The sequence below is a fragment of the Passer domesticus genome, chromosome Z, assembly GCF_036417665.1.
Source record: "Passer domesticus isolate bPasDom1 chromosome Z, bPasDom1.hap1, whole genome shotgun sequence".
NCBI classification, from domain to species: Eukaryota; Metazoa; Chordata; class Aves; order Passeriformes; family Passeridae; genus Passer; species Passer domesticus.
In genome coordinates this window covers 23,706,967-23,725,991 of record NC_087512.1, presented here as the reverse complement: position 1 = coordinate 23,725,991, position 19,025 = coordinate 23,706,967, and the positions used below count along the sequence as shown (strand labels likewise).

Below are 19,025 nucleotides of genomic sequence, written 5' to 3'. Positions count from 1 at the left end.
GATTTTTCTTTTTTCTTTATTTTGCTATGTCCAAGTCAATGCCAAGCCATGGAACTGGCAAAGGAAAAACTAAGAGAAAAATTGGTATGAATGTGTTCTGCTGTACTGCTTTCTCCAGCCTGTAAGTTTTCACCTATGGAGCTAGCCTTTCTAGAGAGTACTACAAAAAGGCAAATAATCAGCTGTACATGCAGGGGCTTACATCTCTTTGAGGGCTTGGTTTGGGGGGCAGGAAGGGATTGGCTAACATGCACTTATTTAGTATTGCACTCTCAGACATGCTTTGAATTGTGGGCCTTCAAGCTGTCTTAACAGTCACCAATTCCAGGGCAGCCCTATCACAACTGGGTTTAAGCCCCATTACTGGAGCTTGATACTCACTGTTGTCCCACGGGAGACTTCAGCCTTCAATTAGCACTGAGATCAGAAATGATCTGTGCCTCGGTCTGCAGAGAACTGAGCATGGACCAGCCCAGCACAGCCCTCCTGGTTCTGGGCTCTGGAAAGGAAATTCATGAGAAGGTAAGGGTAGCACTGCCAGTAGCAGGATTACATTTCTGTTTCCATTAGGTACTGAGCATTTTCACTGAGTGGTCTTTACAAAAAACTTACAGTTCAGAGTGTTTGCTTAATTAAGTAATTATGACTTTCCACAGGATTTCTTCTCCTCCTTCAAAGACCTCTCCCTTCTGACTGGTGCTCAGCACCCTCTGGCATGGTACTACCTGCTTCTCAGGGGTGTCCGCCTGCCTCTGCAACCTGCAGTGTCTCTGGCACCCGTGTGGTGCAGGGCCACAGCCTCTGGCAGTTGGTCAGATGGATTCTGCTTTTCTGATCCCTGATCAGTAACTAGCTTTCTTCACTTTAGCTGAAACGCTTTTCTCTAGTCAGTGGAAAAGTGACTCTTCCCTCTGTTCAGTGGAAAGAGGATGTTGTGTGGCCATAGATATGCATTCTTCCATAGGAGTAACAGAGACTTCACTGTTTCTGCTCTTCTGAAGGCCACCTCTTATCCAGCCAATACTCTCTCTTTCATTCCATCAGCTACAAGTGTGATTTCCTTAAATGAACTACTGTCTACTCAAGAAATATTACGGTTGAGCTTTGATTACCTTTCCTGTGCTCTCCCTTTTGTTTGTTTTAAGTAAATATTGCAACACTAAAACTACTAAACCCTCCATACATTGTTGTCTTTTAATTGCTTATGCTAATCTTTACACTCTTAATTTGAAGAATTTGAAGTTTTTGAATTCTCAGAAAAGCCTTTCTCCAGCATTTTTACTATTTTAGCTGAGAGATTTGGTTACAGCAAATGACAGTGTATTGATTACACATTGTAAGGTTTAAAACTACCTTTATGAAACATTGCAGTTTAATTTGGGGAGGTGTCAATATATTTTAATTGTTGAATGTATTCTAAATTACTTTGTTAAGTATCTAGAGTGCTTAGAGGATAAAATACATGAGAAGCCAGTAACAAACCAGTGGATAGAATATTGCTTGGAGCATTGTATAATCATTCACACTTGCGCAAAGCAAGTGTGGGCGCTATTAAAACACTGACAGTATCTTTGAAGTGTTTAATGAAAGGTTTAATTTATACTGTGAGATAAACACATGCTGGAGAATAGCCCCAGAATCAGCTCAACCTCACACTGGCAAAACAAGGTCAGATCGAAGACTGTTCTTCCTGCATTGTCAAGATCTTTTAAACACCTCCCCTTCATTGAACTAACCTTGCAACATGCAGTTTTACACAAATTCATCTAAAATATAGTTGTGAGATGAAATAGGACTTTTCTTATGCTTGTACTTCAAAATCTATGCTTATGCAGTATTTTTACAACTTTGAAAGCCATTTTTATTTTAATGAATAAATTCAGCTTTTTCCTCCAATAATTTAATTTGTTGTGTGTTTTTACAGCTTTCTTTTGTTATTTGTTCTTTTGTTTGTAGTTTAAAAGATCTTATCCAAAGTGAAGATGTGAAACCCAAGCTGCAGTACATCATGACTAACCCTTCCTTTTCTATGGTAACATGCCAAAGTGAAGACAGTGGAATAACCTGGGAAACCAGCTCAAGCAGATGTTCTACTCCCTGGACCTCAGAAACTAGTACAGCTTCTGATCTTTACAGTATGGAAAGTTCACCAGTAGGTTCTCCTCCAGGAAAAGTTATCTTTATTATGGATGAAGGCAAGATCGTTCGGAAAAGGACACGCAAATCTTCAAATAGGGTGCCGATGGCTACAAGACCAAAGGGAAGCCAGTGCAATAAAAAACGTGACTCTTCTGGAACGCAAAGGCAAGAACCAAGAACTGTTCTAGGAGATGTGCAAGCCTCCATGTTGAATGTAGAGCAGGTGGAAGCACAAGACACAGATGAGGAAATGTTGGACAACAAAGAAGATCAAGAGAATATCACAGAAGAGCCCGTAAAACGTGCTCCAATAAGGTCAATATTTAGGGAGAGCAGACTGAGAAAAGTTGGTCCAATTCTTGGAGGACCAGTACAAGCTAGAATCCAGCTGTTCAACTCAATTTTTGGAGGGACTGGGCCAGCCCCTGAAACGTTGGAGAAAAACAGAATCCGGAGAAGTAGCTCAGCTTCAGGAGATTCTGAAAAGTTCCTTGAAACATCAGTAAAAGAAAGATTGCAGAAGTTTGGTTCACTTTCCACACATCCAAAACATTTCCAGGGAGCAAGAAGTAAAATTCTTGAAACGCCTTCAGAGAGAAGAAGGAAGCAAAGACAACAACTCACAGAACAAGCAAATCAAAGCTTTTCTTCACCAACATCACCTCTTGAAAAACAGCTTACTAAGAAAAAAGATGTTTCATCTGAAAATACTGAACCTTATAAAATGAAAGAATCAACTCTTCAACATGAAGAAAGAAAAGAGAGACAACCTCCTTTAGAGACTCCAAATCAAGTTTCAGGACATTTACTGAAGAATGAAGAAGAAGCCAGGGAGCAGCAAAGTCATTCAGCCACGGCCAGAACATCAACAACCTCCACACCACTCAAGTCTGACAAGAAACAAGTACTGCTTCCCTCAGCCGAAAATGCAAACGAGAAGCCAGACCAATCCCTGCTGACAGCATCGGATCACTGGGATGAAGTGAAGAAGCAGGAAGTTCAGCCTAATTCCGCACCACAGTCTGTTTCAGCAGATTTTGTCAGTGAATTAGATAGACCAAGTTCCCAGCATATTTTACCTACAGAATCTCTATCAGAACATTCTGAGAGAGAAACAGAGAAGTCTTACTTACCTGATGTTCCATCAGCTAAATCCAAATATTCCACTTCAGCTGAAATAAGACAGGAAGATATTATTCCTCAGTCATCAGAAGCTGCACAGTCTGAGTCTGAACACGGGCTTTTATCATATTCTGGAAATGAAACAGAGAAGCAAGAAACTGAGTGTCCATCATCAACTGCACTGTCAGAGTCAGCAACTTCAGGTCTAATGTATTCAACTGAAAGAGAAGAGGGTCAAAAGACCCCACCTTCAGAAACTCAAAATGTTCATTTGGAGAACCAAACAAAGTCTGAACAAGACTTTTCACTTCAGGAAACAGAGAAGCAAGGAATTAAATTAAAACCACCAATTCCTGAAAATATAGATTCCAAATATTTCGGCATTTCTTATCCTGTTCATGCAGAATCAGAAGAAATACAGAAAACTTCAGCTATAAATAAAGTAGATTTTGATCACCCTTATTTTTCCATTGATGAAAACAAGCAAGCTGAAGGTGGGCAAATGGAGATGGAGCATCCAGACCTCTCATATTCCACCAAAGAAACTGGGGAATCGGAGACAACACAGATGGAGACAGAGCATCTGGACTTCTCCTCTCCCATGGAAGAAACAGAATTGAAGGGTGAACAGATGGAGATGGAGCATCCAGACTTCTCTTTTTCCAGGGAAGAAATAGAGGAACCAGGAAGTGTGCAGCTAGATACAGAACTTCCAGATTTCTCATTTTCCAAGGAAGAAACAGAGGGATCAGAGAGTGCAATACTAGATACAGACTATCCAGAAATGCTTTTTTCCACAAAAGAAACAGAAAAATCAGGGAGATCCCAACTGGAGACAGAACAACCAGAATTTTCTTCCAAGGAAGAAACAAAAGAACCAGAGAGTGAACAGTTGGAGATGGAGCATCCAGACTTCTCTTTTTCCAGGGAAGAAATAGAGGAACCAGGAAGTGTACAGCTAGATACAGAACTTCCAGATTTCTCATTTTCCAAGGAAGAAACAGAGGGATCAGAGAGTGAAATACCAGATACAGACTATCCAGAAATGCTTTTTTCCACAAAAGAAACAGAAAAATCAGGGAGATCCCAACTGGAGACAGAACAACCAGAATTTTCTTCCAAGGAAGAAACAAAAGAACCAGAGAGTGAACAGTGGGAGATGGAGCATCCAGACTTCTCTTTTTCCAGGAAAGAAATGGAAGAATCAGACAGTGCACAGCTGGAGGCAGATGTCTCCAGCTATGATAGATCCTCAGATCTATCATATTCCAGAGAAAAAATGGTGGAATCAGAGAGTGCACAGCTGCAGATGGGTCATCCAGACTCTGCTTTAACCAAGGAAGTAGTCAAGGAAATGCAAATTGCACAGCTGGAAAATGAAGATCAAGTTTTGCTTTCCAGGGAAGAAACAGAAAACAAAGCATTCAGTCCTTTTGAACTGGAACAGTCTTATTCCCCTGAAAAAGAAAAACAAGAAGAAAAAGAAGAGCTTGCGCAGGTGCATTCAGATTTATCATGTTTGATGGAGGAAACAGAGAAAGAAAACACTGCAGAACTCCAGTTGGTACATCCAGATAGATTTGATTCCACTGGAAGGGCTGAGATACAACAAACTGGGTATCTGGAAACAGCATTTTCAGATTTACCATATCCCATTAATAAAACAAAGGAGAAAGAACTGTCACAAACTGACAAAGGAAAACAGCCACAGCCTGTACAGCAGGATTCACAGTTTGAAGGTAAGTTGGATTCCTCTGCCATCACAATGCAAGGAGAAATTACTCAACTGCAGTCAGAGCATCCAGTTTGGCCACATTCTACCAGAAAAGAACAGGAACATAAAACTTCACAGCTGAAGGTGAAACAGCCAGAGACAACATCATCTACTGGCAAAACAGAACATCAAAAATTGCAACCGAAGCTGGAACAAACTGATCCACTGTATTCCCAGGGAGAGATAGTACAAGAAGCTGCACAGAGAAGCTTAGAATGTCCAGAGTCATCATGTTTTGTTAGTGAAGCAGAGCAACATGAAAATGTACAAGTAGTTTCAGAAAAGAGGGATTTCTCATTTATCACTCAAGAAGAGACACAAGAAGGAGTGGAGTCCAGAACTTTGTGGTCACAACTGACTGACAGAGCAAAGCCCTGGGAAACAACACAAATGGAGCAGGAACAGTCTTTTCCTTCCTGTTCCACTGCTGGTACTCAGCAACAGGAAACACCATCACTGAATGTGCCCCAGCCAGATGTTTCATGGTCCTTTGGCAGAATGGAACAAGATACGGTACAAAGAGAGGTGAAACAGCAGGAAACAGACCAACAAGAAGCTGTGCAAATGGAAACAGAGTATTCAGGTATTTCAGAAAGCCTAGGTAAAGAGGAGCCACAGGTCACAGACCAAACTAATTTGCCACAGCAAGAAATAGCTCAGCCAGGGTTAGTGCATCCATCTTTGCCATACTCACCCAGTAAACAAATGCAAGAAGAAATGCAAACAGAGCCAGCATATCCAGAAAAAACATTTTATGTAAGTACAGAAACAAAGAAGGAAATTGTAAAACACAAATCACAGCAACAAGAAACAGTACATCCAGAGCTGGAGAAGACATTTTTGCCTTCTTCCAGTGAAAAAGAAGCTCTGGAAATGACTTCAGAATATCCAGATTTGCCATATTCCTCTCATGAGCAAGAAAAATTATTGAAAAATCCAACCTTACCATTCCATTTAAAGCAACAAGAAACTGAACGAGTAACGGTGGAACATCCAGATGTTTCATGGGACAGTGGTGAATCGAAACAAGTTGATATTGTAGAGCAGGAGTCAGGACATCCAGAGCTGTCATACGCTGTGGGAGAAACTCAGCAAAAATCAGAACATTTGGATTCACAAGGAAGTCTGAGTGAAGCAGTACAAGAAGAAAGTATGGAAGTAGAATCACAATACCCAAATCAGTCATGCTCACAACTAGATGCAAAACATCCAGATTCATCCTTTTCCTTTGGTAAAGGCAAAGAACAATCAACTCAAAAGTTTGAGCCTAAACATCAAGAATTGCCTAAAGTAGGTAAAAAAAGAGCTTCTCCAGCAACTGCACAAATAGAGTCAAGACATCCAGAAATTGCACCATGGGAAATGAAGCATCCTGATTTGTCACATTCCACTGGTGAGACAAGCCAGGAAGTAGCACCATTGGATCAAAAACACAGAAAACTTTCTTCTGGCAGAGAAAAGCAGCAGAAAGCCACAATGCAGGAGTTAGAGCAAGAAAAGTTAACACATTCTCCCAATGAAAAGGACACTTCAGAACATGCTCAAGAGGGCTTGGAACAACCAAATTTATCATTTTCCATTGATAGGCCAGATGACGAACCTGAGGTGGAGCACACTGATCTCGTATCTCCTCTTGACAAAACAGAGGTACAACGAAGAGTACAAGAAACAGAGCAAACTCATGTCTTTGGACAAATGGAACAGAAAACAGTTCAGCCAGAAGTGGAAATTTCACATTTGTCACCTTCTGTGGGTACAGCAGAGGAAACAGAAATGGCAGAACCAGGGCAGGGACATTCTGATTTGCCTTACTCTGTTTTCAAAGTAGGAGGGCTGCAAACATCACAGCTGAAACCTGAACACCCTGGGCTAGCACAATCCCTCAACAAAGTGCAGGAAACAATCCAGCTAGGACTGGAGAAGCCAGGTTCATTGTATGGTCATGACAAAATGGAGCAAATCCCACCTGCACAGCTGGAGCAAGGCCATGCAAGCTTGGCACCCCTGGCCAGGGAAGTGGGGCAACAAGGGACGGAGCACACAGCTGTGGAATGCTCTAAAGAGGAACAGTCTGTCAGCAGAGCAGAGCATTCACAAGCTGCAAAGGAGAAAGAGAGAGTTCCAGATGCACCATCCCTGACTGGAAAAATAGAGCAAAGAGAAATGTTAAAAGTAGAGCCAAAGCATCCTGATTCACTGCATTCCATTGATAAAGGAAAGCCACAAAGAACTACACAACCAGTGTTAGAAAAACCAGATCTGTCATCTTGGCCTGGCACAACAGAGCAAAGACAAACTGCTGGAGAGGAGAAGCCAGGATTCTTGCATTCTTTCAAAGAAGAGGCACAAGGCAAGAAAGCACGAACAGAATTGGGACATTTAGGATTATGTCATTCTCTCAGTGAGGCAGAACAAGAAACTTTAAATGCAAAATCACACCATTCAGATTTATCTTCTGGCAGATTAGAACACCATGAAATCATACAGCCAGAGGCAGAAATAATGGATTTATCATGTTCAATTAGTGAAACACAGCAAACTCAAATTGCCGATGAGGATTTGGAGGACCTGGATTTATTTCATTCCACTGGCACAGTACAGCAAGAAAAGATTCAACCAGAGCAAGAAAAGACAAATGAGTTTTCATCATCTCTCAAAAAATCAGAGAAATTGAAAGATGCAGGAATGCAGGCAGAACACCCTGAGTGCTCTATGGAGAATACAGAAGGACTGCAAAATTCCCAAGCAAACTCCGAATATGCAGATTTGTCATTCTCTGTTGGCACAGCAGAACCTCATAAAACAACTGAGCCAGAGCTGAAAGAACAGAGTTTGTTGCATTCATTTGTCAAAACGGAGCCATCGTGGGCTGCTCTACCAGAGTCTGAACATGCAAATGTCATGGATGCCACAGGCAAAGTACTGCACACAGATACATCCTCTTCTGTTAGTGAAGAAAAACGAAGTGCACAGCTGGAGATCAAACAGGAGAGGAGAAGCTATACATTACACCCAGAGGAAACAGTACAACTAAAATTGGAGCAACCAGTGTTTTCAAATCCTCATGGCATAGAAGAGCAACCAGATACATCCCCAGTGGAAGAGGTGTTCCCAGATGTCTTGTATTCCTCTGGCAAAACAGAAAAAGAGGATGCTGCACAAGCAGGGTTCACTCCTTCTGATATTTTGTATTCCACAGGAAAATCAGAGCAGTTGCAACCAGAAAAACTAAATGCAAAACATCCAGATTTGTCATACTCTCTTGGCAAAGCAGAGACTCGTGTAATAAAGCCACTAGATTTATCATATTCCTATGGCAAGGCAGATCAACCACAGGCTGCCCAGCTGGAGCATCCAGAGAAACCATATTTCACTGGTGAAACAAAGTGGAGGGATGGGGTCCAACCAGAACAGCCACATGTTAGTTTGCAGTCCTCTGATGTTGAAATAGACCAGCCAGAAACACCTTCTGTAGCACATACCTTTGTCAGGAGTGAGGAGCAGGGAACTGCGCAACCAGACTTCAAACAATCAGATTTATTAAGCCCTACTTACAAAGCAGAAAAGCGGGAAATGGCCCCACTGAGAGCAGGATGTTCACAGAAGCAAGACACTGGTCCTCCTTCATCTCAAAGTGCTCAGCTGGAAACGGAACAACAAAATATATCATTTTCCACTGAGGAAGCAGACAGCCACAAAATTCAACCATATTCATCTCTTACTGAACAAACAGTGCCTGTACCTTTGGGTGCTTCACACATTGTCTCTGAAATAAGCCCTGAAGGAAGTCCGAAGTTTTCACCTGTAACTGGAGGTTCACCCCCCAAGCATTTAAATATATCTTATTCCAGGTATAAAACAGAACACTCAGAAACTGCTCTGCCTGAACCAGGGTCCTTTTTTGCAAGTAAAGAAAAGAATACAGAAAGTCTTCAATATTTGCCTGTAGCTGCAAAGTCGAAGTCTGAATGCGAAATTTTACCTGAAGCTGAGAGAGAACAGGCTCCACATTACTTTCACACAGCTACACAATTAGAATCTGAACAAATAAATTTATCATATTCTACAGACAAAAGAGAAAGTCTAGAAAGTCAGGATTACCTGACTGTACCTTCAAAACTGCAGTCTGAACCTTCAGTTCCATTTTATTCAGCTGATGAAACATGCCAGCAAGAAGTTCCATCTTTTTCAAAACCAGTCTCTGAATATTTGATTCCCACACAGTCCCTTGCCAAAAGAGAAAATCAAAATATGCAGCCATTTATTACCCAGCCCATACAATCAGAGTGTGAACATGTAATTCCACCACACAATGAACAACAGTTGCAAAAAATTCAACTCAGTTCACCTGAAACAGCAAGCTTAAAGACAGTGCACTTGGAGAGTATGTCTCAAGTGCAAGACCAAGACAAGCCAGAATCTTCTGTGTTGGACACAATATATTTGTCTCCAGACCAGCTCAGAAGTTCCCCCAAATTCACTACTGAGCAATATGAGCACAAAATGCAACCTGATGTACAGACAGTGCCAAGGTCAGTGACCACAGAGTCAAAGGTGACTGGTGCAGCAGACCAGAAAGCAATGCCATCAGAGTCGTTTATACCTTTTCATAAAGTACCTGGAAAGTCAGAACTTGAAAAGCCAGTATCAGTATCTCTCACTGATGATGAAGAGAAACAAAATATTCCATCATCTTTATCTGATGCAGCAGACATGCTTGGAAAGCAATCTAACAAAGTTTCTGGCATTTATACTGAAGGAGAGGATGTATATGAAATGCAACAATGTTTTGAAGACCAAAAGCATACAACCTTGGAGCATTTGGGAGTTGTTTCATCAAACCTTGTTCATGAAATTGTGACACACAAAACTCAGCATTATTCTGGTGAATGGGGTGGCCTTTCCTCAGCAGAGATTAAGCCCCTTAGCTCAAGTTCTGAAGAAAAGCAGAACCCAGATATTCCATCTTTTGGGCTGGCTAGCTGGCTGGTAGAAGAGGTGAAAGCTCGCTCAATTAGTCCAGTAGGGGCTGCAGAAGTTGACATGCAAGGAATTCAGCTTACTTCAAATGAAGCTTCCGATTTTGGGTCAAAACAATTCCCATCTGGAAGTTGCACAGAATTTACAGTTCATGGGACTACAGAGACTAAGGGACATACATTTACAGTTTCTGAATCAGTGTCAAATAAATTTCCTCACAGGAAGTCCTCAGACACTAGTCCCAGAACACAAAGGTATGATTTACCATCTGTGGTAGGAGATAATCAAGGTACAGATAAACTTCTGGACCACGAAACTAGTACTTTAAACCCTACAACAATTGAAGCAATGCAACATCTGGATGTAGGCAAAATGTCTGAAGTGCCTGAACATTACCTGAGAGGAGAAGAGGAAGAAATGGAACATACAAGTGCTGTAGAAGACAGCCAGCGTGCTCTGGAGACTACTGAACAAAAAGATTTATTTAATATCATTTCAGAAGGTTATGAAATACTCAATATTCATGCACCTACACATATTTCTTCTGTTGATCAAGAAGAAAGTAAACACATGCCTGATAAATTAGAATACTTGGAAACAAATCCTTCATTTAGAAGAAAATCAGTTGAGGATGGCCAGAGAACCCTAACTTCTGGAAGAACCACAGACATTTCAGAAAGCTCAGTATTGGGAAAGACTGCAAGCCATGAACTAACAGAATTGGTCAAAAAGGATGATGATGAGGAAACTGAAGAAACTCAACAAGAAAATCTCCTGCTGCCAGAAAACAATAATTGTGCAAAATTGGATCCTAATAATGGTACTGCTGATATGGACTACTTTGAAAAATACACATTGATTGATGACAAATCCCCAATTAAGCCACAATTTGAAAGACGAATTTCATTGTCTCCTGTGACAGAAGACCCCAATGAATCTATGGAAGAAGCCAAATCTTTTAAAGAGAGTGCTGAGGTAGATACTTTGGAAGAGTTTTCCTTACTTGAGGACCTGGATGAAGTCTTTTATGGTACCATAAAAGGTGAAAGCAAAATGCAATCCTACACAGATGCTTCAAAACCTTTACCACTGCAGAAATCAATTGATTCTAGCAGTAAAAGCATTACAAATATAGAGGATGAATGCAAGTCACCGGGGACCCCACTCTTTGATTCAGAAGAAGGAGTGCTAGAACGATCTCTCTTGTTCCCTACCACTGTTGCTGCAGTTAACCCAGAGCTTTTAGAGGAGCCACCTGCTCTATCATTTTTATACAAGGATCTCTATGCAGAAGCAGTAGGAGAAAAGACAAAGGATGAGACTCCCTCCGATGAAGAAAGTGGTAATTCCAATGCTTCTTTCCCTAGTAGAAATTCAGACACAGATGATGGAACTGGAATATATTTTGAAAAATACATTCTTAAAGATGAAATTCCAAGTAAAGCCATAGGACCTCAGAAAGATCAGATACCAGAAGATGAGTCCTTTAGTGGAGGAGTTTTGGTTTGGAGTTCAGAGAATAAGCAGGAGCAGGGATCTGGTGATGTTCAATACGTCAAAACTGAGGTTCTGTCAGAAAGAGTTGTTATGGAGAGAGACAAATTCCAGGTTGACAGCAACATTCAACCAACAATTTGCAAGCCAACGCATGCCATTCCTTTTGGAAGCAAAACAGGTCTTTCAGGTGCAGGAACTGGTATCACTGAAGAAAGGGAAGAAGAAAATGTACCAGTAGAAAGAACTGAAGAGTCACCAGAGCAGTCAAGTCAACAAAGATACAGTCATCAAGTGGATTATCAGGGGGCTGCATATCAAGAAGCTAGTACTAAGCAGGAAGAACAGCAAGATATAACAGCATTTCCTCAAATGGAAAAGTATGTTCCATATGTCAGGGCTCCCACTGAAGACAGTGTAGATGATCAGTTTACTCATGAAGGTCTGTCCTGTGTCCCTACCATTCAGGAAACAGAGAATGCAGACTTGGAAAGAGAGGAGCAGCATGGTGATGTTTATGAAGATTTTGCTGAGTCAATGGACTATGATGTGATTACACAAGAAGAGCTTTTGCAAGATGAAATATCATCTCAATTTACACACGAGGAGCTATTATTTGAAGACAGGGACTCCTTTGATCATGCTGCTGATAGCTATGAATTTGTTAATGAGCCAGAACAAAGAACTCCTGTTGAGCTTGAAGATTCAGGCTTTGTGGTAATGTATCCTGAAAAATCAGCAACAAACATTCCTCAAGTTGAGAGCCCACAAAGAGAACTGAAGAAAGCACAAGCAGACACTTACTGTTACCACTGCAAATGCCCAATATCTGCTATTGACAAGCTTTTTGGAGAGCATAAAGACCATGAAGTCACAACACTAGATGATGCTGCAACCAAGATGAAGGTAAGTATTAATTTGGGTTAAAAAAAGAATCTGTCAAGGCTAATTTCTCCAGTTCTCTTGCATTGTCAAGAGGAGAGGCTTCCAAGAGCAGTCCAGAAGCGAAGATGCAGTATCTATTAAATAAAAATATTCCTACACACCTGTTGGAGATTTTGGAGGGAGACCATCTCTGAAGTCCTAGACTTGCTAAGCTGGTATTTTAATTTATTCAGAAGTTTGAATGGCCTTCTTTATATGTAGTTGTTACCAGACTTTCCATCTATCAGTCTTATCTGTATACGTTTGTTCTGGTTTTGATATGTAGGGGGAGAAATAGGAAGAATGTTGTTTCTATGAAAATAAAACTTTGGTAACAGCAGCTCACTTCACTTGACAAGGTACAGAAACCTCCCTATGTGGAGACTGGTATCATCATAAAGTGTTCCCTGTCCCACTTACATGCCTTGGTTGCTTGTTAGACAAATCACCCTACACAGTTTGTTGAAGTGCCAACCTATTTTCTGTTCCATTCACTTTCATCTGCAAAATGGCCTTAAACTAGAGAGGGAAGTTTTACAAGGGCGTATAGTGACAAGACAAGGGGCAATGTCTTTAAACTGAAAGGGGGAAGGTTTATATTAGAAATTAGGAAAAAAATTCTTCACAGTGAGGGTGATGTAGCTGTGGAACAGGTTGTCCAGAGAAGCTGTGGATGTCCCACCCCTGGAAGTGTTCAAGGCCGGGCTGGATGGGGCTCTGAGCAACCTGGTCTAATGGAAGATGTCCCTGCCCATGGCAAGGAAATAGGAACAAAAGGGTTTTTAAGGTCCCTTCCAACCCAAACCATTCTTTGATCTGTGCCAATAGCATTGTAGTGTTAGCACAGGTAAGAGATTATAAAGTCCTGCTTGCCACTATATCCAAGCTGTTCCCCCCTAATAGATAAAACGCCCTCCATTTCAGTAAGCTAGTCCACTGCTATAAATACTATTGAAAATGCTTTTTCTGTGGCAGCTATTGCTCATTAAATTACAGATCTGCTGTGAAAACAACATGTATGTGATATGTCACTTCTCCAATATCAGATCTGCTCTTGTGCAAGTGAACATATCATACAGATGTTTTTTTCTTGGTTACCAGATATTTATAGTAAATGAAAGGTGAGATCACTTTTTTGGCACACATTCATTTGACAGGAATGTAGATTTTGTGTCATTTTACTGAAATTCCAGAAGAGCTTGTATTGGTGGCATTCACATCATATTATCTCATATGTAGAAGAGAAAAATGAAAAGTAGGAGTCAATGTAACAGTTTCAATTATCAGCACTTGCAAACCATCTCCATGGTGCTCAATGTAGAGTTGGTTTTTATACAAGGCCATTCAGGTTTGACTTAGTAGTGATAACAAGGCATGAGTAAGTCAGCAACAAAGTCACAGATCCCAGCCACCCCTCAAATGTACCCACATTGCAATGAGTCAGGCTGCAAATAAACATCCCATGACATCGCTCCCTGGCTGTGGAGCACGGATATGAAGCCAGTATTAAATTTGGCTGCAACACAGGCCTGGTTTCACATGATTTCTAACACTCAGGGCTCAGGTTACTTTGAGACTGCATTTGTATGTCTCTTGTTACTTCTGTATAATTACTGAGAAAACATCAAGATAGCAAAATGCTTGTTGCATGATTTTTTATTTTTTTCACTATTTTTATTATTGTTGCATGAAAACTGTGAGAACATAGCTTCACAGTAAATTAAATGAGCTAGGGATGGCATTTGTCAGATTTTACAGTTCATCCTGACAAACAGAAATTCGCTTCCAAATCTTGATGATTTCCCTAAATATTTTTAAAGGGAGCTTTCAATTGTATTCTTGAATGGCACATTTGTAATTAATGTAAAGTCTTGTGCTTTTTTTTCTACAGAGCTATCTGTAAAATTTTGCCATAATAAGAAGTCATTAGAAAGGAAGATAACCTTCCTTTTAGATTTACGCCATCAAATTAAAACTAAGCATTTTTATAAATTATTAATTACGCCGGAGCAATTGAGCAACTTATTTTCATAAAAGGTCAAGAAGCACTAAGAAAAAGTTCTGAGTTGTCTCTGATGTCTGTTGTGCCTTGGACTGCTTTTGTTTCCACATAACTCAACCAATGATTTTGATTACTTCTTGTTTACAGGAATTTTATATATTTTTATATATATATATATATATACACATACACACACACACATATATATATACATACACACACACATATATATATACATACATACACATATCTAAAGGTGTATCTATTTATCTATATATTGATCTATATAGAGACAGATACCTATCTTTCAAATTCTAATTTTAAAAGCCATGGCACAGTATAATCTATTACCCTCACAACTGCTTTTGTTATCTTCCTTTTTATGGGCTTGTTCCTGTGATCTCTCAAGGACACTCATGAGGCTCTGAGTACCCTCACTCTCTGGCAAAGCTGCATTGGAATTCGTAATGTTCAACAGCTTGTATGGACAGAGTGCCTTATCAAACTGAGCTCACTTGTTTTGGTTTGGAAACAGTTCTGTGACTGTTCCAGTTGCTATTTCTGTGCTTGTCTTTGCAGCCAGGGCGATACTTGAACTTACTTAGCAATTGTTCCAATGGTGGCTCATGGCAAAAGAAAAATATTCACCTAAAATAAATTCTGTGTAAAAAGTTTATAAAATAACCTGCCTAAGTTACAGAAACATTTTAAATTTCAGGATCAGTTAAGTAAATTGCTAACAGCACTGGAAGAAAAGTCAATGAAGATTGAAGAATTTGTGAGTGATATTGAATTGCGATTTAACTCAGTTGAGGTAAGTCCAGTGTTTTATCACACTAGTTTTCTTTTCCTCTGCAGGATTACTTTAAAGATATGGTTGCCTACTTGTGCAGCATTACTGCTTCCACTAAAATGGGCTGCTGTTCCAGTCCTCAAATTGACTTCTCTGGAAGTTCACTGGAAGGTGTTAACTTTGGAGGTAGAAAAAGATTGCTTTTTTGCACATTACTGCAAAGTGGAATATGTAACTGTCAAACACTGAAGGAAAAAGTTCCCTTAATTTTGTTTATGCCCATAAAAAGCTCACACAGTGTTTTATTTAGAATCCCTTGCAAAGCATTTAAATTAGTTGGCCAGTATCTTAAATTCTGATTGCTCAAGTTCTTAAGCCTTGAGAACTGTCTTAACCCCAGTTGTAAGTATGCATTTTTAGCTATTTTTCGGTCAGGCTTCCTATCTCAGTGATGAGATTGTGAAGTTTAATTTTAAACCCTAATAGTTAAAAAAAACAAAAAACTGTTGTTGTTATTGATGTATTTCTCTAGAGATATTTCTCCCAGAGGAGTTTGCCTGCAGAAATAAAATTGTCTTATTGTCAATGTGCTAGAATCAATATGGTGGATGGCTTGTGTATGGATAATTGAGAATTTCTGTGTATTCATTAAGTGTTGTCATTTTATTCTGCAGGAAAACTGTAAGAAAAATGCAGACTTATTGGAAAAGCAGAATGAAGAGATGCTTAAAAAAGTGGTAGCACAATATGATGAGAAATCAGAGAACTTTGAGGAAGTGAAGAAGATGAAAATGGAGTACCTGTATGAGCAGATGGTAAATTTCCAGCAAACTGTTGATTCAGCAAAGGAAACTTTGGAGACAACAGTAAAAGAAACAGATGAAGTGGATGGATTTGTTTTCCTAAATGTAAGTAGAATTGGCTTTCATGCTATAGCTTTTATGATATTAATTAGGAAAGGACTTCTGTATCTGGGGTCTCAATGAATTTATTATTTTTTAAGATAAATCCTGCTAGCTCAGCTATTCCACTCTGAAACTGCTGGATCACTTGGTTTTGATGTGGGAATTCTCAGAGAGAACTGCAGAGAGGATGCACAGGACAAAAACATGACTTATGCTAGTAAAATGGTCCTGTTCATTTTTTAAGTTGATAAGACAGTTTGACAATATATCTAGAATTAATAACTGAGAAGTAAGAGATGTTAGAGTATTTAGGTATTTTACCATATGAAAAATAAAATACATATTATGTATAATTATAAACAACAAGAAAGTGATCTTTGAAACAAGAAAATGTAATTGAAAAGCAAAATTGCTTCTGGGCTGTAGGGGTTTTTTTGTGTATTGTTGTTTTGGCATTTTGTTGTTGTTGTTTTTCTGGGGTGTTTTTTAATGAGCAGATGGACAGTATTTATGCACTCAAATTACTGAGGCTGTGATAAATAATTACTGTTGAAAAACAGTGAGGGGCTGTGCTGGTTGCTGACTGTGGTGAAACCATGGCAGTGAGATAGGCTGAGGGCTGTGCATGTGATGTGTGTGGCTGTAATGGCCCTTCCTGAATGTTACAAACATCTCCAATGAATCTGAAGGACTGGACCTACTAACTCATACAGTCATTAGTCTAAAACTTTGCTCAGAGGGTGTTACTGGTCCTGGGTCCTCCAACAGTGTTCTTGTGCTGCAAGGCTTGTCCTTAAGTGAGCAACAGCACTTTCTTCTCTCCACAAGTGTATTACCAGTCTCAAAGAGGATGGAGTTTCTGCGATAATAATCTTCCCCCCTTATAGAATTAGCATGTGGTCTGGAAGTTGCAGATAAACTACCTTGGAATGCCAGAAATAGAAAGCTCAAATTACTGTCTAAAGACTGATCACTCACACAAAATAAGCCAGCTTTCAACATTCAAGTGTCCAGCCCACATATGCCACAGCAGCTACAGAAATTATGCCAATATTTGGCTTTCTTCCCTGCTCTGTGCCACAAAATGTTGTAGTACCCTGTAGCCAAGTGAATGTTGTGGTATATTTGCTATTTTGGGATGGCTGAAAAATCTAGACTATTTTCCTGCTTTTGTGAGGATCAGTGCTTTGGCAAAAAGACAATTTTGTAATCTGTAATTCTTTTGTGAGAGTGTGAAGATTACTGGATTTCCCTGTTGCTTTCTGTTAGTGATAAAGGACAGGAACTTTTTTATTCACAGGCCAGGAAACATTACCTGAAGATTCCTGGCACATGGGAGAAACTCTCATTCCATAAGTAAAAATCCCACATGGCTTCTAGTAACAAGAAGTTATGAAGCATATTTTAGCCAGAATTTGGATTTAACTATTCTTAATGTGCAAGTGATTTCTTTCTCTAAAAGTCCTGGTTTTAGAGTACTTGATTATGCTCCATGTTTAAATCTGACCCCTCAAGCACTTAAAATGAGATTTATACTCTAATACCCTGCTGAGCCAGAACTTTGAAATCAAATATTTCTAGGGAAATAAATTCTCTGCTGGTGTGAATGAGCAGCATTCCATACAACCTCAAGTCAATAAATCTGTGTGGTTTTTATCTGTGGAGAGTAGAAAGACTGTTAGATTATCATGATTGGCTTTTCAACACTTTGGGGGTTTTGAAAACTGTTAACACATTTCTTTTCTCTTCTCTAGTCATCTAAAGAATTGAATAAAAGGTACATGAAGTATGGGTTAAGTGCACTGTAGTGAGTACTAGGCCTAGCATGCTGGATGTGTCATTTAGTATTTGTGAGCTTTTGCATACACACCACTAGTAATCAGAGCTGCCTTTATAAACCTTGCAAGTAATGAAATTTAGAAAAGCAGCTTTATACTTGTTGCTGTAACTGACTGGTTTTGAAGTGGTTTGCACATGTTCTGTAATACATTAATTAAACAAGTAGCACATAAAAGCATCAGCTCAATTTTAAATCTCTACACAGACATTTTTAAAGAGATGGTCCTTGTAGCTATTACTATACCTACATATACAACCACCACTGTGACCATGCTTCCACCTTTTAGACTGATCAGACATACCACTGATATGTTTCTTTTTTCACTAGTCTGGTTCTGTATCACTTAGTCTCTGAAAGGTTATAACACAAAGCAACACAGCTAGTTTGACTATGTTTCTGAACACAACTCCAGAAAAATGAGATAAAGTAGATTTCAAAACCTGGCTAGGAGACTATGGGCTGATGTTTTCCTGTGGCTCTCCACAAGCACTACCTGATTCAGGGTGTGTCACAGGGCTGATGACTTGTCATAACTGCATCTGCCTGTACACACCAGTAAATGCATACAATCACAAACAGTTCTCTGCCATGTGGGATTTTCTCAAGGCAGTTATTTTGGTGAGTCCCATCCTTTATGAGAGAAATGTTCAACCATAAGCCCATATTCCCAAAAAAAATTTCTCTATAGTAAAGGCAAAACATTCAGAGCAGTTGGCTGCAGGCTTCTCCTGTGCAAGCCCCCCAAACTACACTGCCCAGCCCACCACCCCTGACTTTCCCCAGAGGGCTTGGGCATTGTGCAGTGCATATCAAACATACCCTTGTCAGTGCTGCCTCAGCCACGACAGGGACATGTGTGCTGACACCGACTGCGGTATAACAGTGACACCAGGGTTTCAGTTTGCAGTCAAATTACAACCCCAGGAGAGCGATCTGAAGAGAATGTGCCAAACACCCCTTCAAGGCTTCTATAAATTTCCAGAATTAGAACTATAAATCTGGATTCACCTGTTGCAAGTCGAACTGTCTGGACATGTATCTGCATTTAGTTT

General features: G+C 39.9%; 1 protein-coding gene across 1 annotated transcript in view; it reads left to right on the top strand.

The window, feature by feature from the left end:
* The window catches only part of CMYA5 (cardiomyopathy associated 5), a 46,071-nt gene that overhangs the window by 5,923 nt on the left and 21,123 nt on the right, over positions 1-19,025 (top strand). Inside the window, exons 2-5 of the mRNA XM_064405235.1 lie at positions 1,957-12,415; positions 15,154-15,249; positions 15,903-16,136; positions 17,888-17,910. Coding sequence (XP_064261305.1) covers positions 1,957-12,415; positions 15,154-15,249; positions 15,903-16,136; positions 17,888-17,910 — 10,812 coding nt within the window. The remainder of the gene's footprint in view (positions 1-1,956; positions 12,416-15,153; positions 15,250-15,902; positions 16,137-17,887; positions 17,911-19,025) is intronic.